We start from the raw sequence: 24344 nt of genomic DNA, 5'->3' as shown, positions 1-24344 counted from the left end.
CAGAAGCCACCAGAAATATCAGTGTGATTCCTCCCACACAGGGGACAAAAAAAAAAAATGAAAGAGGAGATTGAGGTCATTTAACTAATCATATTTAAAACACCATCTGACAAGGACTAGATTGGTTTTGGATTGTTTTAGACCTTGTGTAAATCTTTCTTCTCTTGCCTCCAGCTTTGCTTCTGGTTGTCACTTGTTTACACAGCCAGCACCACCTCACAGTGGGAATGGGGTCCCAAACTTTTCAATTCAGGTATGGACAAGAATAAACCACTACACTCCCAAGACCCTTCCCAGGTCTGGTCAGCAGGAAATGCACTGTTCAAGTCCTGTCCTCAGTGACAGAAATGCAGAGATGTGAGTGCAGACCACTTATTAGGCAAGGCAAATTAACAATTCCACATTAATACAGAGCTCAGCAAATCTGTTTATAGGGATTATGAATCCCATTAATCTCATCCCTATGGCAGTCTCACTGTTTTGTTTATGGCCATGTTTAATACAAAAAGCTCCTTAAGAAAGCTTCACCAGCCATCCTACCAACTGTTCACATCTGAGCATCAGCAGCTTCTTTCTTCTGTGTGTGCAGTGAGGCATGGAAGGGACAGGAATGGCTCTGGGAAATTGCCTTGGGTGACCCAGCTATGGTTAATTTTAACTCTGAGACAGCCAGAAATCACATTCATGCACATGCACATCTCTGGCTTGATTTACAAGCACTTTCAGGATTGACAGCTGCCTCAGCCTTTCCACACATTTGATCTTTTTTCCATCTAACCCATTTCCCCGAAGCCCGATTTTATTTTTAGGCAGCTCATTCCTCCTCACTGCAGATAACACTGGAGTCCTTTTAGTTTGCATCCTCCTGAAGGTGCCTCCTTGGCTCAGGCAGTGGCACCCAAACTCAGAATGCTTCATGGGCTCCGGATTCCCATGGGAATCTCAGCTAGACAGAGAAGAGGGGCTGTCTTTGCCAGCCTGGGAGGGAAGGCACAGTGAGGATTTAGCCTGAAGAGACTCACTCAGAAATCCAGTTCCTGGCTTCCCTGTGCAACTGGGTCTGCTGGTGACACTATGTGGAATCTGCTTGTTTCCTTCCCACCCGCTGGTAATCCTCCCAAAATCTCATGGTGCTCAATCACCTGTTCCCTACCCTTCTCTTCTCCTAAAAGCTCATTCCTGCCCATGGTGCCCCAATCACCTCTGTCCCCTACCCCTCTCTTCCCCAAAAAGCCCTTTAACCACCAGCTTCTTGCCCACCCAGTGCCCATCAGCAAATTCTTACAACACAGCCATGCCAGCAAAGACAGAAAGCCAGTTAACCTTTAACCAGCTCCCCCTGGACCAGCTTCTTTCACCTGCACCTCAAGCTGAAAGGCAATTTGTGACATGCATGGCCAAAACAAATAGATGGGGCACAAAGAACCATCTGGGCTGAGCTCCTCTCTCTCCCTGATCAAACACATCCACAGCTGCTGCTGCAGCCACAAACAGGGCCTGGCATTTTGCTTCCAAATACAACCTCCAAAAGAGGAAAGGGTGTGGGGAAAACTGAAATAGAGAAACCAATAACCCCCATTCCCAGCCCAACAGATGTTTATGGACAGAGTTATCTAATGAGGCAGCCACAAACCAGGTCAGGAACTGCTGGGCAGGGACTGAAGTGTCCCTTCACTGCCCACTCCAAGGCAGGGCATTGCCATGCCTCAATCAAAAAACTCCTATGATAAAGTCACCACATCAAACAGTAATTAAATCATTTGAATGAGTAGGCATCAAGGTGCCTTTAATAACTAAAAGGCACCAAGATACAAGGGAGAATCTGTGCCAGGCTCTCCTGTGCATGCAGTCAAAGCTTGCTTTCTCCTCCTCTCCATTTTCTTCTTAATACACAAATATTTATTTTCTTACATCCTAACAGTCCTTTTCTCCTCTCAGACAAAGATACCAGCACTGATGACAAGTGGATGCAGCCATTAAACAGAAGCCACTCAGAAGTTTCAGTGCATTTTGCAGGGGTTTATAAAAAAAGTAACATGCAAAGGAAATGAAGTCTTGCTCTAAATACAGAGGAAGCTGGTGGACAGAATATAAAGCATTGGAGTGGAAGATTCTTATAGCAAGCAGGGAAAAAATTACCCTGAAGGAAAAAAGTGTTCTTGGCTTTAGACAAAACCAAAACATACCATTACTTTACTCCTGTATTTGCCCACTCTTTCCTGCAACAGAGTCAGAACTCACTTTATCCTCCCTGGTGATGTAACTGCATAAACATTCCAGGTCTTGTGTGAAACCCTAAAGAGCTGTGGAACTAAAGCTCATAAAGTCCTTCACTTCATAAAATTTGCCTTATTACTTGAGCATAAATTTCCCTCTGACTGACTTTCTTCTGTGCTATTTGTTTTTATTTCCTTTTTATTCATTTTTGGGGGTTTGCTGGGGATTTTTCCCATTTTGTTTTGTTAGGGAAGCAGGATAAAGGGATGTCAGGCCATAAGAAGAGAAGACCAGAAAGCAAGGGGGATAAAATCTGACAAATACAATACTTTGAAAGAGTAATTTCAAGGGAGAGTCTGCTGATCTCATTCAGAGATGGAAGAAGTAAAGCAGCACACAGTGTGGTTAACAAAAGAAATACAATGAGTCTATATGAATTCCACCTATGGGTGATGAAAAGTTATGTGAAGTAATTCTGAAGCAACAGGAGTAAGGCTGTGGTGAATTCTCCACCATTCAAAAAACAAAATAATCAGAGAATGCTGTTCACAAAGGATATGCTGCAGCTCATCCAGAAGTTATGGCATTAAGTACAGGGTGGAGCTTTACAGGGCTGTGTTATGTTTGGAGGGGTTTGGATCTGATGAACATAAACATTTCAGGCTGGAAGAGACTGCTGTGAGATGACAGATAAGAACCTTTTGATATTAGCCTACTTAACTGCTCTGAAAACCAAGTTGATTTAGCTGCAATACACTACTTACCACCAAATCATCCTGAACATTAACTTGCAATTACAATCTTTCTTATAGTCCTTCTATATCCAACAGAATTATAATTATAAATTATACTGTGACTACAGTTGTAAATAGAAACTGATTTTCTAAGTGTAGGCCTAAAAAACCCCCACTGCTTTAACTGATTCATGATAATTTTCTCAAAAAGTGACCCTTCTTAAGCTCCTAGAACTGGGAAATACATTTTAATGAGAGACAGCCCAGAGAAGAGTCATATTCTAGTAACACAACCAGAATTACAACACATAAAGCACAACACTGTCAAGGTGTTAGCCAGACCTTCATGGGGCTGATCTATGGGAGTTGATATTAGAGGTGACAGAAGCCTTAGAGTAACCCGATTAGCAGGAAAAAATAAGAGATTAAAAAAGCAGGAGAGAGTCATAAACATCAAATTTAAGCAACTCACCTGGAAGGGAGCCTTTCCTGTGAGACACTGATAAATGATGGTTCCTATACTCCAGAGGTCAGCTTTGGCATCATAGTGTTGGGACATAATGACTTCTGGTGCCTTTTGGGGGAGAGAAGAGAAATTTCTTTTATAAAAGGAATAGTTTTGGTGGCTTGCTTGTTTTTTTTTTTTAGCAACTCCAAGAGATAAGTCACCATCATGCTATAAAATCTCTTGAGCTAGATTCCCCAATAAGCATGGAAGATTTACTCTCAATAAGACTGTAACACTACATTGAATGGGCCACTTCCATTTTTAAGTGAGGGAAGCACAGACTTTCATTCAGAAGACAAAAATACATCCTAATACTGTGTATTTTGGGCAAACTCAGTACTTCCCCTTCTCCCAGTGTACCAGAAGAAACCCCACTGAATCCACCAGAAGAAATCCCACTGAAATCACAAACAGATCTTCCCAACAAAACCAAGGGGCAAGATCCAGAGCAGCAAAGGCTCCCACAGCACAGGTGAACTCCAGCCTCCATCCTGAGCTGCACCACTTGGGCACTTCCCTCATTTAGCCCAAGATGGCAGCACATTAATTCAGCTGCAGGGCCCGGTGCCAAGGTCACAGTTTGGGTTCAAAGGCAGCGTTCCAGTCCAACAGCTTGAGCCCTGCTGTGCCTCAGACTCTGGTTTCTAATCCCACATTGTGCCCTCAGCTGCTCCCTCCCAAAGCTGGAGACAGTGCAAGCCCCCAGAGCCCCTGGCTCAGCAGGCAGAGCCTCAGGAGCAGCAGCAGAGGAGGGACAGGAGGCCAGGCTGGCTAATCCCTCGTGTTTATAACCACAGATTTCATTGCACTGCTGCCAGCATGGAACACGATCAATTTTTTAGCTCTGTTATTAGTAAAGGCCACACGTAATGGAAAAAAAATGGCAACAAGTAAATTGTGGAGAGGAGCTTGGTCTGTCCCTAAAGGAAGGAGGCATGACACCAAAAAAAGCCAAAGCAGCATGACAAGAACTGCACAAGGAGATTTCAAGTCTTGCCATGGCATGGATCATACTGGGGTTCAGACAGAAAGCTCCTTTTGGTAGGGGTAAAATACCCTTCTGGTTTTTTAAAAGAGCAAAATGAAATAAAGCAACAATAGGCTGTGAGCTAAAGCAGGGAATAAAGTCCTGCCTTGCCAGCAGATGCTCCCAGGGCTTCTGCACAAGACCTGCAGTACGGAAAGACTTCAAAATCCTCCCTAAATCCCAACTGAACCCTCCCTTCCCCTCTTCCTTCAAATCCATCAATAAACAGAGAACAATATGAAACATTGAGATTTCTTGTTAACATCCAGTGTTGTTTAAAATAAAAATAAAAAACAAACAGAAAAAAACCATCATCACTAGTTTCCTCCAGCCCTTTCAGAAAATAAGCTGGGTGTTTTCAATTACTTCCACAAGGGACTCTGAAAGAAAAAGTATCACTAAAAATAGACAACTCAGGAAACTCTCACAGGAGAAGAGAGTTACATCATCTTCACATATAGCATAGCTCAAATAAACATCAGGCTTCAAATAAGGGAGAGAGAGGAAGTGTGTTTTGCTTGAGGTAGTTCTGTGGAGCAGACTACCAGATGCACTAGGCCTGTGCAGTGCAGCACAATCCAGCCTAACCCTGCCCAAAGACTACAGACAAAAAACTTAGGAGTGGATTAGACAGTGTTTGAAATGAGGTGCCTTTTACCCCAGGGCACCTGTAAAAACTTCAACCTAAATTGACTCACATCATCTTTTTACTTTGAGCTCAGACACCCACGTCCCCAGGAACTATTACAAGTCTGGTTATGACATTTTTATTTCTGTCTGGTTTTCTCATTTTTCCTTTCACTTGATGTGACTTGATGTGACCGAGACCTTGACTGCTGCCATGAGCACAAACAAGAGATCACCTCATCACAACCTGATCCCAGAGTGGGAAGTACAAAGAGGGTAAAAGGGATCAGTTTGGGTTCCTACGCACATCAGTTTCACAGTCAAAGCAGCCATCCTGAAAGCATGATTTATCCACATCTCACCTGGAAGTTACATGACAGCACAGGCACCTGCTGTCTGACATTACCAGCAGCCAGAACTTCAGGACTCTGCTGGTTTCAGGCAAGTAAACAAAATTTCACCTCTGGGGAAAAGTCTAGATAAAAGCAAAGCCTTGCTTTTGGGGAGCAAAGCAAGAACAACACAGAGAATCCTCTAGGAAAGTCACACTTACCATGTACATGGGTGAGCCACACAGTGTTGCTGCCATCATGTTGTTCTGCAGGTAGCGGGCAAACCCAAAGTCAGCTGCAAAGAGAAACAGAGGTGAGTCAGGAGCAGATATCAGCTCTGGAGAGCCTGCACCTTCTCCAGTTCATTCTTCCTACTCTACCTTCACTTCCCATCAACCTTTGCAACCTCTATCCTATCTTGGTAAGACTTTGACAGCTGTTTTTGAGCAGGAGCATCCTGGTGCTAGTTATTAATGCACAGTACAGACACTACAAAAGGACACAGCCAGCCCCAACAGTACCCAGATGAACAAACTCCCATCCCTCTTTCAGGGATCAGAACCCATTTGCCTGCACTCTGAAATGTCAGCTGGAAAGGCTCTCCTGACTTGAGTGAGAATGTGCCAGTTCACAACCAGCCAGTTCATCTGCTGCTGTCTCAGCCTTTCATTGGGGAACTGAAAGTTGCCTTCCATTGAAAAGGCTGCAATGTGAAACACATCCAGGAGGAACCACTACTCACCACTACCCACATTTCTAGACCAGCCCTACCAAAATGAGTCTTGTTCTGTTCCTTTAGAAGAGTACCAACTGTGCTAACCCCAGCACTAGGACAGATAACTGAGCCACAGTTCACTCAGCAAGTAGAAGAGCCAGGAACAAGGAATACCAAGAGGAATTACCTCTACAGGTTACTGGGCATCTGATCATATGACACTGAGATGTTCTCTCAAGGTTACCAGATATTTCAAGCTAGGACATTGACACAGCTGTTTACACTGTCATCTGTCACTACTGAACTGGTACAGCCAGGTTCTCCCTGGACCATGCACTCCTCAGGGAGCACAAGGAGGGTTGCAGGTTACATCACACCCAGAGCAGTTGTGCCCACAGCCCTCCTGCCTGTTTGCAGCTCCCAATCCCTTCCTTACAGATATTAACTCTGCTTAGCAGAAAAAACAAAAAACCAAAACCAAACAAACTAACAAAAAAACCCCACCACATCAAAATGCTTCAGCTGAACAAGCAGCAATATTTCAAACTTTTCCACTGGAAATGATTTCCCAGCTGCAGGAAAGCACTAACACTTTCTCCACAGCACAGGTTAAGCTGAGGAACACTTCTACCTAATTTTTACCTAATTGGTGTCAGCTTCAGCTCTGAGTTGTAACATAACCAAAAGCCCACATGTGAGGGTGATGTCATCTTATTTTTGAGGGACTGCAGGGAATATGTGTGCTCTGTAACTGGATTTCTGGAGCACTCATCCCAGCTACTGGTGCATCTGTGCCACTTGCCTCATGTGCAGAATGGGAATTTCTTCAAGATGCAGCTGAGAAGCACATCCCTGGTTCAGACTGAGAAAACTCCCACTTTTGGGTCTGCCTGACAACCCACTCTGAGGCCAGCCAGGAGAGCAACTAGTGTCAGGTCTTCAGACAACAACATTTAACCTCAACACTGTTAGAAGCTGAAGACAAAACTCACAGCTTCTGCTCATTTCCTCATAAGCCTGGAGATTACAAGCCAATTAGGGCAGGCTGGTGTTTGTTTTCACTGAGGGTGGCACCATTCAACTGAGAGCAGAGCAAGGCCTGCCCAATTCCTTTGTGTTAAATCTGTGTCCTGGCAGAGCAGAAAGCTTTTGCTCCTATTGCTTGGAGGCAGCTGAAGGCTGCATTTACCAGAAGAGCTAAGAATGAGAAACATTAGGGTGTTTTTAAGGTGGAAAAAAGCTTTTCTCCTCCTAGACAGCTCCCCAAAGTAAGATGGAGGTTTCCATGTGTCCATCACCAAACTCCCAAGTGCTCAGGGTGATGTTGAAGCAGTGCCTTACCGATCTTTATGCGAATGTTGTTGGGATTTGATTTCCTGCCCCCAGCATAGGAAAGGAGAATATTCTGGGGCTTCAGGTCCCGATGGATGATGCCCTTGCTGTGCAGCATTTTCATGGCACCTGCTATCTGCTGGAGGAAGAGCCTGATGGTGTCCTCACTAAGTGTCCGCATAGCTGGCAAGGAGGAAAGAAAAACAACCACAGATGAAAAACTCACAGTGCCAGTTCTCTGAGGAGCCCAGAGGGCAGAGTCTCACAGCAATTAACTCTAATTTGTCATTTTATTCCCACATATGATGTCTTTTCCCCACACACCATTTCTGAATGATTCCTACAGGCAACAAGGGAGAGCATTTGCATTCCCAGCTTATTCTGTGGTCAGGGCTGTTTTCAGCCCTGAGTCCCTCATGGTGAACTCAGGCCAGCCCTGGGTGCTGAATCTGGGTTATTAACTGTGTCCAAAAGTGGCATCTGGTGAGGTTTAGGGCTTCCCTTAGCAAGGCAGATCCAGGCAAGCACCAGGCAGGGCTGTGGCTGCCTGGGATTATGGTCAGCAGCAGCTGGATACCCAAGGTCAGAGCTTTATCACAAAGACCAGGTCTAAAGGTGGAGCTCAGAGGAAAGGCAATCAGGATCAGGATTTAAGCCTGCAAGAGTCATTGAGGCCCATGCTGGACCTGGGAAGGGTTGATAGGTTAAATTCACAGTAGGTTAGGGCACATGGCCAGCAGAGATCTGTACCTTTAGGGTATGAATCTAAACCTAGGCCTAACCCTTGTGCATCATCACCTGACCAAACCAAAATTCTAATCCCAAACCCCGTGTTTGGGTGAACCACGGTTCAGTACTTGACAAAAGACCTTACCAAATGACCCCTGCAAACCATCACCTGCCACCCTCCACCCACAGACACAGCAAGAATATCTCAAAATACTTTCACAAGCCAAGTTTTTTAAAAGAATGTATTAGTGATCAAAATCTGCAAATATAGAAGCTCTGGAGTGGCCTCTCCTGAGATACAGCCTTCCCAGGGACCATGGTGTGAAAATAAACATTGAAGGGATTAAAATAATTTTCAACTGGCTCTTCTAATCAGAGCAGTGCAACATCAGCTCTCGTTATTTTAAGAACTACACGTATAAAACTCTTGCCAGAGCTGGGAACGGCCTGCTGAACAAACCCCAGGATCAACAGTGCTACCAGCCTGCCTCCTTGTCAGTCACTGAGCAAGTCAGGCTTCAAGGAAGCACCATTCCAGTTGAATAAAATGATTTTTTTTTTTAAAAAGTCCTGTAAATTACTTGGGACTTCATTAGAGCTCTTCCAGCTGTTCTCTAGTAAGACATTAAAACAGGCTGGCAGGAGTTTCAAAACATCACCCTAGCCAGTCAGCTAGAAGGGAGGAATCCTTATGAAAACACAGCTGAGGCTGTACACAGCTTTAACACAACACAGGAAATTAAAAATCTAACTTGTAAAATACATGGATGGGAAGCAGCAAGGGACACAGATAAGTTAAGCAGCGCTTAGAATAGAAAATAAACTCCCACCACTCCCAAGGCTCACTGGTCTGGGAGGCACAAGCACAGCTAAAGTGTCACCATGGCTATCAGGTGGTCCTGGACTCCAACACGTGAGAGCAGCGCACATGTACATGGAGTTTCTGTCCCCTCACTGAGCCTTTCCCCATGAACTGGCACTCAGCTGCAGTTCACGAGACTCCTCTCCAGAGGGGAGATTCTGTGAAGGGATTTTAAGGATACCAAGAGGCAGCTCAGATGCAAGTCTTCCAAATACACTTGCATCTTCTGAAGAAAGCACTGCCTCATCTTTAACAAAGCTCTCCCCAACCTCCTGCTGAATTATCACAGTGTACTCAGTCCCATACCATTTTCTGTCTATTAAAAGTACAGCATCTCTTAGCTGTGCTAAATACTCTCTCCAACAAAAGGGCTCCATAGTATTTCTGCAATTTGTACTCAAGGAAATCTATACAGGAATAGTTAAAACACCATTTTTCAACAAAACAGCAGGAATTCAGAAGTTGTATTTTCCCAATTCAGCTCAGGCCCAGGAAAGAACAGGCTGATCACCCTCCTCCAAACATGAAGCAAGACTTGAAACCTGATAATTGTTGTTATTAAGGCAGCAGGCAATTACCAGCTCCTGGCTGAACACACTCAGCCTCTAGCAGAGGAGCTGTGGAGAGCCTTGTCCCGACCTGCAGTCCCAGGAGCGTGCCACAGCTCTGAGGCGTTCCCTCTCCTGCAGATAATTTGGGGGCCATAGGGCAAACACAGCACCAGCCACAGCCCTCAGCAAACCAGCTGAGCCTCCCTGATGGCAATTCTAACTCTTCATAATGCTGAAAACAACAACATTGCTACCAAGATCACAAAAATCCATCCATAGAAAATAGGGCTTCTAGTCTCCCTGTTCCTGCAGAATTTAAGCATTCCCACGTCACAGAAGTCCATACAAAGTTCTCAGCCCTGAAAAAGAACTGTTTTCCTGGCACACAGAATCTAAATTGGTGTCTTGGGCCTGTGCAGACATATTCCCACAGTGCAACTGCAGCAGCAAAATGAAGCTACCATTGCAGGGCTGCAAAATCCGCCAGAGAAATCCGTTGGATCCTCAGCAGCATTCAATCTCACAAATCAAGGCAGGACTGGGAAATTGAGGCTCTGCCCTCAGGAACAGGAAAGGGACAGTCAGTCCCTTGGAGAGAACAGGGGCAATACCCTTTTACCTCCCTCCATTAACAATCAGGCTGTAACACTGGAAAACAAAACTCCTTATCTCTCATCCTCAGCCCATCAGTCTACTGTGTGACAGCAGCAATCTGCAACTGAGGGACAGAAACATAAATACAAGTGACATTTCCAATGACTTCAGTATAGTGGCCCTGCAAAAGTCCTCCCAGACCAGCTACCAACAGCAGAGGGAATGGAAAATAGAGAAAACTCATTCAATTTAGGTGCCATCACAACAACAACAAAAAAAAAAACAAACAAAAAACAAAAAACAAAAACAAACAAACAAAAAAAACCCACCAAAACAAGCCCCAAAAAACTGGAGAACAAAACACTCTCTTCCCTTGCTACATCTCAAACAGGGAATTTGTAAGTCTGTCCCTGTAAAAAGGGGATATTTCTGGCAGTTTTTTGCCAGAGAACTGCTGGCAAAATACTAATCCTGCATTAAAGTCTGGGCATCCCTGTGGATGTCTGTGGTGAGCAACACATTCTTGCAGAGGATGCTGTTTCACAAGCCCTACTCTGCCATTACTGAGAAGCAATAATATCTCTGTGTTTATTTTCATGGGCTCCACTTCAGTGATGAGGCACTCTTACTGCCTTGGGCTGCTCAGGTCAGTAGATCAGAGAAAATATTTACTCTGGGTCACTGTGGGGCCCACATGCCTCGAGCTCTGAAGGCAGAGAAAAAGGATGAAGCCACCTAAGAAGTGCCCTGGTCAGCCTGTTCTGAGAAGTTCAGCCTGGAAGGGGTGAAGTGCAGTAAACAGCCCCTGTCAGCTGATCCAGGAGATGTACTGCAGGGCACCCACTGACATTGGGTTACATCATTTTGGAGAAGTTATTTAGGAAAAAGAACATCTCCTCTTACCCACAGGTGTCACAAGTATCTCTAACATGGGCCCAATCCAAGTCACACTGAAGTCTGAGAGCAAGCTGACTTGTTTGGGGCCTGGCTTTGAACCTATCCCATCTACCCATGGTCAGTGACACAGATTCACACTCTTGTGAATCTTCTGTACAAGTCAGAAGACTTATTCCAGATATATCTGTGGTGGGACTAAACCTTCTTAATTACCTGTCTATAGAGGGAGGAAAGCTACAGAACAATGTCTCACACCTCTGGTTTGCAACAGGGTCCCTGCACCACTTGGGATGGACTAGAAAGATCAAACTCCCCGCATGGTCAAACCAAGAAATTCCCTGTTATGATATGAAAGCAGCAGCTTTAAGAAACATCACAAATATGCTCTTATGAGTGTCCATAGCCTGTGCCAATGCCAACTCACAGAAATTAAGGAATTTCAGCCCAGCTGCTCCTGAGTACCTGAGGACACAATCCCAGTTATTCCTGTACAGAGCTGGTCACTGCTGGAACACCTCCCCCAGCTCCAGCTCCAGCACACACCTGCCACTCTCAGCTCAATACACAATGGCCTCCACTGAAAGCAACTTCTAGACATCTCCCAGAAGGGAAATTGCATTGGACCTCTCAAGGACCCCACCACAGCAGAGCCCACAGAGCCTTGGGCTGTACCAGAGATGGATGGGGCTGCCCAACACCATAAAATCCAGCCAGACACACACAGTGCACTCCAACGTGCACCTGTGCACGTCCTCCAGTCATGAAGACAAGGAGAATGAGAGTGCCTTTGGATGCAGCATGGAATTACCACATTGCCTAATGCCTGTAATTAGAGGGCAGAATGGATCTGGAAGCTTACAAGCAACTCATTCAGTGAGAACCAGGGGATTTGTATGTGCTGCTTGCTTAAGTGTTACAGGAACTACCAACCAGCACAAATGTCTGAGGAGCCAGTGGGAAAGTAGATGTTGCAATTAAACACCATCACACAATTATCAAAATAACTGAAGCAGCACAATAACCACTCGATAGAGATGAGCCTCCTGAGTACCAGTCAAATACTGAAGAAATCTAAACTTTCTAAGATGAGTTTTCAGTGAAAAATCACTCCTGTCAAAAGAACCCTGGGTGCCTGCAGAAGCTGGAAGAGGAGATACCCCAGAGGAGCATGTGGTGGGATGCAGAAATCTGACATTTATCCAGGCTCTGGGATCTGGCATTGATGGGAGTAACTAAACCTTCTTGCTGCAGTCCCTTCCTGACTCCTCCCTTGGAAATTGGTGCTTGCTGGGTTCTCCTCACTGGCAACCAGCACACAAGTGTTAAAGAGTTAAAACAAAACTAAGCACCAACTTCCCAGTCACAACAATCTTTACAGTTGCCAAACCAAAATATTTTATTGGTAAAAACAGAGCTAAAGGTTAACTTTCTCACATGAACTCAGGCAAAGAAGGATCAAGTCTTGCACCAGGTAACACTCCAACAAACCAAACTGGGGTAAAACTGAATTTAATTTTGAAAATACAATTCATTGTCACTGTCTCAAACTAGCCACCAACTTCCTGAGTAATTTCAATTGATAGGCCAGGAAGTGAGCTGTATTAACAGCCTAACTAATTGCATGCTTCACTTTTTTCTTGAGGGTTTTTTTTTTGGGGAGGAGGGTGGCAGAAGGGAAAACAACAATGTACACACAGAAGTAGTACAGACCAGATGATTTCCTGTAAATCCTTGTTTCTGTTATTCATTTCTACAATTTCTTGTTTGCACACACAGTTTCCCAATGAGAGTGCAGGGCCCACTGCTTTAAGATCAAGGTTCACTTCATGTGCATGAAAGATAAAAAATTAAGCTTTCAAAGCCCATGCACTGGTAAAACTGAAGTTTTGCTATTTTTTAGAAGCATTTTATTTATACAATTTGCATTTGCATTCAGAGAGAAAAAAGAAAGTACCAAATACAAAACCATCCTCCACTGGTGTCCATAAGAACATTCTGCTACCACTAAAGATGCTCCTTTTAGAGCACAGCAAAACCCAACAGATGCAAAACATATCTAAGACAAAGCACACTAAACCTGGATTTTAAAAAACAAATGCCTGTCACTTCTATCTCACCCACGCTTTAAACAAACAAAACACATGAAAGACAGAATATTCTCTTTCCTTCAAGTACTAAACTCTTTCTGAAAATTCAAGTCCACAAATATAATTCATTACCCTGCAGGAAAAGTGTGGCATGCTAGCATCACGCCCCAAATTATTATTCTAGGGACACCAGCACTAGCTGTAGGGCAAATGTAAATTTATCTTTTAATCCTTCAATTTTTGCCATTTCCAGGCATCACATACCTCAATAAGGAGCCTGAAGTATTATCCAGCTGACTAGCTTTTAATTTGAACAATGTGAACAAACTTTGTTTAACCATGACCCAGAGCCACACATGAAATGAGATTAAAGTTGTCTCTTCACATTTAGTAATCTTCTAGTTAACATGCAAAACAACCAGAAAGCTACTTTAAGGGAAAAAACAAAGTCATGGGAAAAAAAATAAATAAAAGGGCTGTATCTGAGTGCAGCCAAGTATATTGTTAAACATTTTATCCTCCTACCTGTTCTAGGTACTGAGGTGCAAGGTGATTTTCACAAACAGGGTCCTGTACCTGTGCTGCACTGAAAAATACCTTGAGGGGTTGCCTGAATCCCAGCAGTACAGCTGGATAACCTGTAAAGCATTTCCCTTGATGGCAAAGACACCCCTGAGTCTCACCAAAAGGTTCTTCATGGCACCATGGTCCCAAATACTTGTGCTTTCTCTCCAGAAGACGTCAAAATTAATGGGGTCACCCTCACAGCACTAATGGCTACACCACAGCCATCCTCAATATGCAGAAACAGGAAATATGTTCTGCCCTAGATGTGGGGACACCTTAGGGGTAACTTAGAGAATATACTCTTGGGATCCTGTTTTAATCCAACACTACAGAATTGCAAGGCTTCAGTGTAAACAGCTTTTTTCCAGTCACTAAGAAAAGAAACTGTGTCCCTAGTAGTGTTGGAATATGTTTAACCTGTAAGGCCATTGCAACTAAAATATATAACTACTGACAAGTCACTACTGACCTACATAGAAAGGACTACAAGACCAGCTTTTATTGTCATGGTTTCTCAGTTTTCCAAAGATTATGAAGGGTGACCCTCCCAGAGCATATTCTCCATCCTGCTGTACTTACTGTGAAGGTAGTCTGCCAGGTCACCACCATTACAGTACTGCAAACAGAACAGAAAGCTCAGTTAACACAGGGTAAATCAAAGATTAACAAGAAAAACAGTAAACTTCAGTAGGGTGGCAGGTTTATCACAACATTTAAACAAAAATAATCACACATGTTAAAATACTATTCAGAGTTGGCAGGGAAAACCCCATTCCTCTTGGTTCCTCTCCTATTTCTCCTAAATGTTGTGTTGCATGATGATACATCAACATCACCAGCATCATCCATGTTCAAGCACTTCAGAGAGAAAGGTAGAACCAGAACAAAGCAGAGGGGTCAGCACTGGAGACAGCAGCAGAAAGCTGTTTGAGGAAAGCCTGGGAGTGGACACAGCTGAACACTCAAACTCCTCACATCAATGTCCCACATCATTAGGAAAAGTCAACCAGACCTCCAAGTGAGAACTGCAGAGCAAGGGAAACATTCAGAGGCTCTGCAGGTAACCTGTGTCCAGAACATTCTCTCTGGTGGATGCCTGAACACACCCTCCTAACCCCTAAAATTCAGCGTCTGCTTAAGCCTGTGCCTGCAGGACCTTCTGAGAGCAGCAAGATGGAAAATCCCCTGGCTGCTCTCTGCACCCACACTCTCCAAGGCCTGAGCTGCAGATTAGATTAACAAAGCCTCACAGGTGAGACTGCCAGCAGGAAGCACCACTTGTGAAACATGCTGATCTGCTTCAAATGGGTTTAAAATATTCAAAAAGAGAAAGAGGGAGGGAAAGGAGGTTAAAAAAACCAACACACTCACCTCCATAACCAAGTAGACAGAGTTTGCCAGTTCCTAGGGAAATAGAAAATGGAAAATTAAGGGATTTATGCACTGAAATATTTCAGACATTTAATTGCTGTATTACCTTTTAAACAGATTATCTGTTCTCTGCTATGAGTCAGACTGAAGAAAGGGTGAAAACATTATAGGTTAATTCCTGGAAGACTGCTTGCTTTGAAAATGCCAGGTATTTAAGCATATTATTGATTTGTGAGAGTGCATCTGTTTAACCAAGCTGATCTCCTGTATTGTGGCTTGGGTCTCCATGCCCTTTCAGGCTCCAGGGATTAACAGTGGCACGCAACACAGATGCTGGCACACTGCTATCTTAGAGCCTTAATCATTTCCACATTTAACTTGGCCCTTTTTAGCAGCTGTGCCCACATGAGCAGGGCTAGGCTGAACAGAAAGATAAGAGCAGCACAACTTTGGGACCTGCAATTCAACCCTGTGGCTGAAAAGTGCCCAAGTGACACCTTCCATTTGAGGGCAAAATGAAAGATCTCAGACAAAGAATGTAACATTTGCCAACCGTATTTTCTACACGCCTTAACAGTGCCATTATCAGGTGGTTAAAGCTTTCTGGATTGTAACAGGGGTCAACACCAGCAAAGTCCAGGCCAAATCCTCATTTTCCTGAATTCACTGCAGGTGCTGCACTGTGATGCTCTTACCATCCTGGGAGTTCACCTCCTGCCTTGGGGAAACATCCATATACCCATGGTACAAGCACAGGAGAGTGCAGAGTTGTGTCCCACAAAAATACAGCCCCACAGAGGTACAACAGGAGCCTTGGTGGCTGTGCAGCACATGGTGACACCAGGGCCAACGTGGCATGTGCCCAGCAGAGCCACCAAAGCACTGCCAAAGAACAGACATGAAAACAGCCAAATATTTCAACCCTGGATAGACCCAGGAGGTCAAATGACTAAATCCTGTTGATGAAACAGAAGTCAGACAGGAGTAGACCAACTATATAAAATCTGTAAGCAAGAAGTCACTCCTACAGCTTATAAACTAGAAGTCACTTCTAAACTCAAGACCCAGCTGAGGAAACTCATAGGCAGCAGCTGTGTGGGTGAGTGGAGAAGTCCTGAAAGCAGAGGCAGAGCATGAGATTCCACTTCCAGGGCAGCATGACTACTCACAGGCTGTTTAGATACCCCTGGACCTGATTTCTCTTCTGACCCAAACCTTCAGCATCCACCCAAGCAGCTGTTTCATTTCCAAGCATTCTCCACTGTCTGCTCTCATCCCTTTCACCCTGGTCAGTCCACAGAACTCTGCCTCCCATCAAGCTGTACCAAATTCCCTGCCTTTGTCAATGCCTGGAGTCCTCAGCACCTCTTACTTTCTCTTCTGTCCTTTCAACCTCACCATGTGAAATCTGGGTTTCCAGATGTTTGCTGAAGACTGGTTAGAGGAAGAGGAGGAAGATGAAGTATCTGTGATTTGAGGCAGCCACAGCTGCAGGGGAACTGGGCACCTTCCCTGGAGGGGCTCAAGCATCCACCACAGCCCAGAGCCACCCTCTGTTCTTACAGCTGTTCTCACTGCCAAACTCTGCTGAGCTTTTAGAAGTCCCCTTGTTTGTTGAAAAAGCAATTTTCTGTGATACTTCAAGAAAGTGTTTGCTGCACTTCCCTGCATGACAAACACTTCTTTCAACAGGCTTTGTTTTCCAACCTCTGCATTTGAAAGCAGCACACATTAAGTCATCCAATTTCATACACACATTGATGAAGTGGGAAGCCAGTCTGTGGCTAAAAGCACCAGCCCAGGGAAGCTGCGCAAGAAGAAAACCCCAAGCATCATCACAGGTTTGCAAATGACAAAGCACTGAGGGAGAATTCTCAGGAGCATTCAAAGCCCACCAGCTCCTGCTGTCCTAAGCAAGAAGAACAGAAAGCCAAGGTTGATAAAAACACTCAGGACTTTCACTGCTACAGGAACTGCAGCCCCAGATGTACCAGGAGATATGAGACACACCAGAAGTGCAATGCAGCTGCTGGGGAACTCACTGCAGGGCAGCTGCTGGGCACACAGGAAATGTCTGAAGTGGTTTTTGCAGCCCAGACCGGGTTCATCACTGCCACAAAAAGGAGGTATCATAGAAACTTCTAGGCTAAATGTGCTGTGATCACTGCAGCTCAGTAACTCTGCACTTTAATGTGCATAGTGCCAGCAGGGTTTGGGGAAGCTCAGTGTATTATTACCTGTATAGGAAATGAAGAGGAACCTGAGCTTACCCAAACCAACTCAGAAGATATTTGTAATAACTTATTAGCCAACAGCTAATGCACACTCTGCAGTATGGTTGTTGTTCCACTCTACATTATTTAAAGACTGCAAACAAACATCACCAAGGAAGTAATTGATTTTTGGCAGCCAGTGTGTGCAGTGACCAGGGTTAAACAAGGACCAGCACAGGCAAGGGAGATGCTCTGCTTGACTTTCCCAACAACATGACCTTGGTGGTTGGTGATTTTATCTCTTCACTCTGAGCTGGTGTGATAAGAGGGCAATGCCTGAAAGGCTTTGAGGAGAGAAGCTGGTGGCTCTCCCAACCATTACTGGCAACAGCACCCTCTGAAAATCCAACCTCACCAGGCAGAGTTGGCCAGAACACCTAGCAAGGGTATTTTCAGATCACAGTTGCCTGTAGCAAGGCAACAAACACATGTGCAGCTTCAGCATTTCAAGATCCACTTACAAGAAAGATCTGTAAAATTTTGCCAACAAAACGAAACATTTATTTCAAGAAGGGTCGCAGAAACAAACTAGTGTTTGGAAAAAGCCAGTAGAGCTTACTGTGGTTAAAATAGACTCAGCTGTCTGAAGAGACTTCTGGTTTCTCAAACAGGCTGATGGACTTCTCTCAAGCTGATTCAGCAGCAGAAACTACTTCTTGTCCATTTTTATCCTTCCACTATATTTATAATTTTTCATTAACAAAACAAGGGAAAAAATACTGCAAGCCAAATTCTGCAAGCTACCAGTTTCTCTGAAAACCAAAGCAAAATGCCCAACCCACTCATTTCCACATCAAGAAAAGTATTACAGTTTGCTCTATTTTTGCAGAGGCTTATTTTCAAGAAGTGTTACAGATCATTTCCTCTGGACCTCTTATTCACATGTGCCAGTCTGTACAGCCAAGCCTAATCCTGTCACTAAACAAGCTCAATGGAGACAAGAGCACAGACACAACCCCTAACTTTTCCTGTCATCACAAAGGGCAGCAGTACCCTGACCATGCCCCACAATGGCAGCAAAACGCCTCTGCCAAAGGCATTAAGCTGATAATTAATCAGTCTGGAGCACTGCCTGCCTTGTTCTTGCAGCAGAGGCCCCAGTGATGAAGTTACAATTTAATTGAGTGTAAAAATAGGCAACAGCCTCTGCTGTCTACAAATAACACACATCTGCTGATGGAGGACAAAGAAATGAAGAAACCTTATTTAGCAATACACCATAAATCACCCCAAGACTGTGCTCTGTTACAATTCTTCACTGTGACACCAGGAGATGTGGTGTTATGGACAGTAAGACCCAACAGTCCTGTCTCCCTTTAAATTTTCTCTCCACCCATACTGGAAGGTGGCATGATCCTCTTCTTGGAAAGAGTGTGTTTAGGTGTGTCCAAAGGGAAATGTCTGGGTGTACCCACAGTTAGTCATCCTCCTACCACAGCTTAAAAAGTCTCAGAGAGGAATTTTCCTTAGAAAAAATCCTCCTCTGCACTCTACCCCTGAACTCAGCCTGCCACCAAGTTTAGAAAGATGCTCAGGAACGGCAAAAAGTGGAAATTTGATTACACAACACTCCAAGATTCTCTCAGCAGTGCAGTGTTCTCACCAATCTGTGTGAGAGCAGTCCTGTAGTACACTCTGGGGGAAAACCAGCTAAGAATGACTCCTACCTCACACAAGGCCTCTTTTCTAGGACAACTGGGAAGAACACTGAAGATGAAGGCAGCTCCAGAGTTGCACCCACGTGCTGAGCACTGAGGGGCTGGAAAGGCTCCTGTTGCCTACAGCAGAGGAGCCATAAGCACTCAAGACTTGTTTTACCACTCTCCTGGGTGTTTGCTGGCATCCCTGTGATGGCAGAGGGTTTGTGCCTCTCAGCAGATATCACCCACAAGCTGCTCAACACCACTTCTCCAACAGCACCCAGAGATGCTGCCAAGCAAAGATAATTTTGCTGCACATGGTTCTCTCTAAGCAGGGTCAGGACTTCACCAACTGCACCAACACAACAGAAGCACAACATAAAGCTGAGGGTCTGACAGTGGAAGATAACACCAACTGAAAGCTAAGCTTTTCCATTTCTTTTTTGTTACTTCCCCTTCTCACTGCAGCAGAACCACTGTGTATCACACCCTCCTGTTTTGCCATCAGGATTTCATGGAGCCAGTACCTTTCTGACCTGAGGTCTCCAGTTTTTGCTTTCTGACAGTGGCACTGGAGTCAAACACAGTCCAAACAAACACAACTTTGCTTTACAGAAGCCAATTCTTAGGTCAATAGCACTTGGAAAATCCCTAGCTCAGGCAGGGGCTCCCAAGCTGACTGGGTTTGGGAAAAACAAACCTGCTGTTCTACAGAGAGGAAAACAACTTTCCAAAAAGTAAAATCTCTTAGAACTGTTTCACTGTGGCTCACAGCTTGGCTTGAGCAGGCTAGCCTCTGAAAAGGGAAAGGAAAACTGTCATGACAAGCAAGGATTATCTTCTGATGCATCTATTGGAACAAAGCAAGATAAGGGACAATAGCAACATCAATCAGAAGTGTGGGAGAACCTATCATTGCTCATCCTTTGGAAAACTGATCTAAAGCAAATAGAAGATATTCACATGCCTTTTGACCCAAGTGGAAAGAAAAACAGGTCTCAGAGCCTTCTGTTCTCTGGCCCTGGTCATCCTCCTCACTCCTCCTGAACATCATCAATAAGGAACTCAAGAACATTCTGAGCAGGCTTCCAATTCAGGAGACAACTCAGATGAAGAAAGGTAAAACCTACTGCAAGTGACTGGAAAGTGTTATTTCCAGAGTGAGCAGATCTGTGACTTCCCAAAATAATGAGGGCTTCTAATTTCTTAATGTAGATCCCATGGAGTAAACATCAGAAACAAGACCTGGCAAGGCCCACAAACTTCTGTCCACAACTGGCCCACAGTTGGCCATTGACCGCATTCTGCTTCCTTCTGACCTGCCAGCTTGCTCTAGGGCAAGGAGCAAGCAGAAGGGAGGCCCTGCAGCACAAAAATCGTTGATGGGTGGCCTTGCAGCGGGCAGATTTTTGTACAACTGGAAGAACAGTGATGCCAAGGGTCAGCACTGCCCCATTCCAGACACTACTGTACTCTCCACTGCAGAACAGATGAGCTGTTTCAGGACAGGTTGTACTGCAGGGCAGATTAAAAACAGCAGGAAAACCATTCTCTGGTACTGCACAGGCTTCAGGAAGGGAGGGAGACTATTTCCCATCCCCCTGGCAACAGTTCTAAAGTCTGCTTGCATGACATTAGAAAACAAACAGGACAGCGTCATGTCCGTGGAGCTGCTCTTTCCCAGGCAGCTCATACCACCACAGCCAGATGGGATCACTGCTGGAGAGGCAGCTCAGCCTTCAAGAGACCTGAACAAACTTTATCAATCCTCCCACTGGACATGAGCTTCCAACAGGTTCCTTCAGCCCAGCCCCACCTTTCCCCCCAGCCGGTCACAGCCCTGCTGCTGGGCTTCACAAATTCACTGCTGGGCTCAAACAGAGCACTGAGACCCAGCACACTTGCAGAGAGCTCAGACAGAAAAACCTGCCTCTCCTCCTGTGGGGCCTCTGCAGGGCAGCACACTGCAGCAAAGCCACAGCTGGAGCCAGCACCGAGCCCAAGCACAGAAACCAAAGCATGGGATGCAGAATGGGGTACAGAAACAAAGAGCTGGGTTTCACAGGTCACAGAGCTGCCAGGCAAGACCAAGAACATCCACATTGCAGCAAATTAAGACTTGTGCTGCTGGAGCACTGAGAAGCACCCCCTTCTTACAGCAGTCATGCTGCTCTGGGGGTAACACTGCAGCTCCTACAGCATCTGAGCCCTCCATGCCATGCACAGCCCAAAGACCACTGAATGCAGGCTGCAGCAGAGAATGTAGAAAAAAAAAAAAAGAGCAGCAGAATCCTGAAAAGTTTGGCCTTTCTGACATGGGGTGGAAGTAGTTACCCCTTTGCCAACAGGCAGAATATCTAGAAGCTTTTTCAAACAAAAGCAAGCTCCTATGCAAACAACAATGCATTGTATTAATGCTATCAAGAGAGGAAACTACAGAATTCTAAAAACAATGACAAAAAAAAATCAAAACCCAATTTGCTTTTCTGTATTTATTCCTCATCTTCTTCTTGTATCACAGCCATACCATAAACTGAACATTTAAGGTTGAATTCCCCATTACCTTAAGCTCAGTCACATGTAGTGGAATTAAATCCTTGCATACCTTAAAGTTGCATTTTATGAGCCTGCCAAGTGAGCAGGGTTAGTGGGGGAGAGCTGAGAGTTGAGGCGGATATTTCAGTTTTAATCACACTCATTGAGACACATCAATTGATTGAGATATGTGCAAATACAAGCAAAGTAACTCACTCACAAGGTTTGATTTTAGTTTAATGTAGTTTAGTTTTAGATTAATAATCCCCCTGATAAAGTTGGGAATTGCTTGTTTTTTAATGGTATATACCAAACACAATCTGATACTCTGAAAGAGTTGTTTTGGTTTGGGTTTTTCTGGTGTGCTTGTTTTGGTTTTTTTTTTTTTTTTTTTAGGCAACTCTGAAAATTAGAGGTCTGACCTCCCAGGGTTTTCTACGGCAGCTGAATGAGTGACTGGCTTTTCCAAGTCTCTTTTTCATCTATTAATTTCATACTTCATTCACCAGATTTAAGAAAACAAGCACACTTGTTACCATAAAGGTGTGGAAACAAGGGGTATAAATAAAAGAGCATGAATATTCTTTCAAATAAGAACAGCTTTAAGAAGGGAAAAAAATCCAGTTACTGGAAGCCAGAGAAAGATGAGATCAAATCTGCACTATTTAAACAACAGAGAAATGAGCACTTCTGAACATATTTAGTATGCTGGCTATGATTGCCAACCAAAGGAAAAGAGCATCCAATGCAAACGGAGAGGGTGTGTGCAGGGTGAGGTGACACAGCCCCCAAGGGACACTCAGAGCCCACCCCACAGCCCCTGGGCTGCCTCCCAGCCCTGCCTGTGCTCCCTGGGGTCCCAATCACACCAGCAGCTCCCACACCCTGGGCCACCAATGCACTCAGAGCTGGCTGGGAGTCTCCCCCTTCCTGGAGGTTTTTAAGATGCTTTGCTAAATGGGATCTCTAATGACTCAAAATTATGCATCCTTCATTCCCCCCCACTGGAAGCACAGTCTGGTTGATCCCTACTATGCCAGCTCAGCTGACCTAATTCCTCCTGTTATTCTGATGCTAGGAGACAAGCCAGGTGCTCCTGCAGCCAGACTGAACATTATTGCCCTGAGCAACCAGTGATGCACAATTTGATTCATTTCTATCGGCCCCCCTTGAAACAACCTTGCTTAGTAAACAGATGCAGCTCTGAGATCCTCACTCTGCATTTTGACAGCATCTCTGTGTTTATGGTAGTATTAAAGGTCTGCACATGATAAAGCAGGAGACAATGCACAATTAAAGGGCCTCTTTGCTATACAATAAGCACAGCAGAGGTTCCAAAGCTGTCTATGGGCAGGGCGAGTCACTGCATTCTGCTGTGAACATTTGTTATTACATTTCTCAGACAGGAAACCTAACATCTGAAGACAATTAAGATGCTTTCTCTTAATCAAAGTATGTTTAGGTCTGCACCTGAGAAACTTTGCCTTGGAAGATCACATCATTCATGTTCATTTTCCACCAAATGTGCCATTTGCTACTGCTATGTGAACATAAGTAACAGCAGGGGGAAAAAAAACTACCACCCAGACAACAAAAAACATCAAGCAAAACCATGTATACTTATTCTGAAAGCAAAACCAAACCAAAAAACCTCTCCTTGCCTTTGCAAAGACCACCCCTGTGCTTAGCTTCTCATTCCCACTGGATCTCACTTCTGGGATGGAGGCAGTTTGCCTCAGGGAAGACCCACATCCACTTCTCTGGGTGTTTTTCCACGGCAAACCAGAGCCATCCAGTCTGCATTCCTACCACCAGTGCCAGCCCTCTGTTTGCTGGTCTGTGCAAAGTTTTTCAGCTGGTATCAACAGGTGGGAAGGCAGGAGGAGAAGGGAGGACACACCAAAGTGAGTTGTACCCTCAATTCTCTATACAAGAATGAGCACTAAGAGGAGCTTTTGAGACACACAGATTTATTGGTATTTCACAGTTTGGTGGCAAGTTCAGTCTAGTCACAAAACTAAATATTTCAACTAGGCTTTGGTTTGAGCCTATAAATATTTGACATAAATTCAAACAGTGTTTTCCCACCTGAATTTAATCCCACCCAGCCATTGATCAGGAGACACCTCTTCCCATCCATCATCCAAATCTTCACCTCCTTGCTTTGCTCACTCCAAATGTGTTCAGTCATCACAAGGATTTACACAGTGGAAAATTTTCATGGTGGAAACACTGCTGGAGCTTCAAGAGCAGCAGCACAAACAGCAGCCACCAGAGCTTTGCTATCAAGCTGTGAACACAACAGCCTTCCAGTTTCCTATTACTGCTGGGGAACATTCCTTAATCTGTCATTATAGGCTGAGTAATGCTGCCTTCCACAGGAGCTTTGGAGACCATTAACCACCACGTTGCTGGCTCTTCCATGACACCTTAATCATGTGAGAGGAACACAGGTGTGTGCTTTACACACAGCATGAGTAAAACAGTGACCATAATTTCAGAAATGTGGCAAGACAGCTCCCTCTAAAAAAAGCCCATGACTGAGGTCTATATTTAGTGGTCAGCATTAGCTGGATGTTTCTGTGACCTGCACAGTGGGATACTTGGCTGGGGAAGCCAGCATCAAATCAAAGTTCAACACTACAGAACTCTCAGCTCTCCACAAACATGGCCATTCTGGTCCACTAAATTCCCAAGGATTTCCCTACAAAACAACTGGCAGAGGGTGGCTGTGTTTTCATCCTTT

At 44.7% G+C, this 24344-nt stretch overlaps 1 protein-coding gene across 3 annotated transcripts in view; it reads right to left on the bottom strand.

The window, feature by feature from the left end:
* ULK1 (unc-51 like autophagy activating kinase 1) overlaps window positions 1–24344 on the bottom strand; it is a 75241-nt gene that overhangs the window by 44376 nt on the left and 6521 nt on the right. For all 3 annotated transcript variants that reach the window (XM_064726704.1, XM_064726703.1, XM_064726705.1), the window contains exons 5-9: window positions 15151–15183; window positions 14359–14395; window positions 7502–7675; window positions 5667–5740; window positions 3424–3525 (exon numbers count right to left, since the gene is read on the bottom strand). In XM_064726704.1, the coding sequence (XP_064582774.1) occupies window positions 3424–3525; window positions 5667–5740; window positions 7502–7675; window positions 14359–14395; window positions 15151–15183 (420 nt within the window). The remainder of the gene's footprint in view (window positions 1–3423; window positions 3526–5666; window positions 5741–7501; window positions 7676–14358; window positions 14396–15150; window positions 15184–24344) is intronic.

The sequence above is a fragment of the Zonotrichia leucophrys genome, chromosome 15 (genome assembly GCF_028769735.1).
Source record: "Zonotrichia leucophrys gambelii isolate GWCS_2022_RI chromosome 15, RI_Zleu_2.0, whole genome shotgun sequence".
In the NCBI taxonomy this organism is placed as follows: domain Eukaryota; kingdom Metazoa; phylum Chordata; class Aves; order Passeriformes; family Passerellidae; genus Zonotrichia; species Zonotrichia leucophrys.
This window is presented reverse-complemented; position numbering and strand designations above follow the sequence as displayed.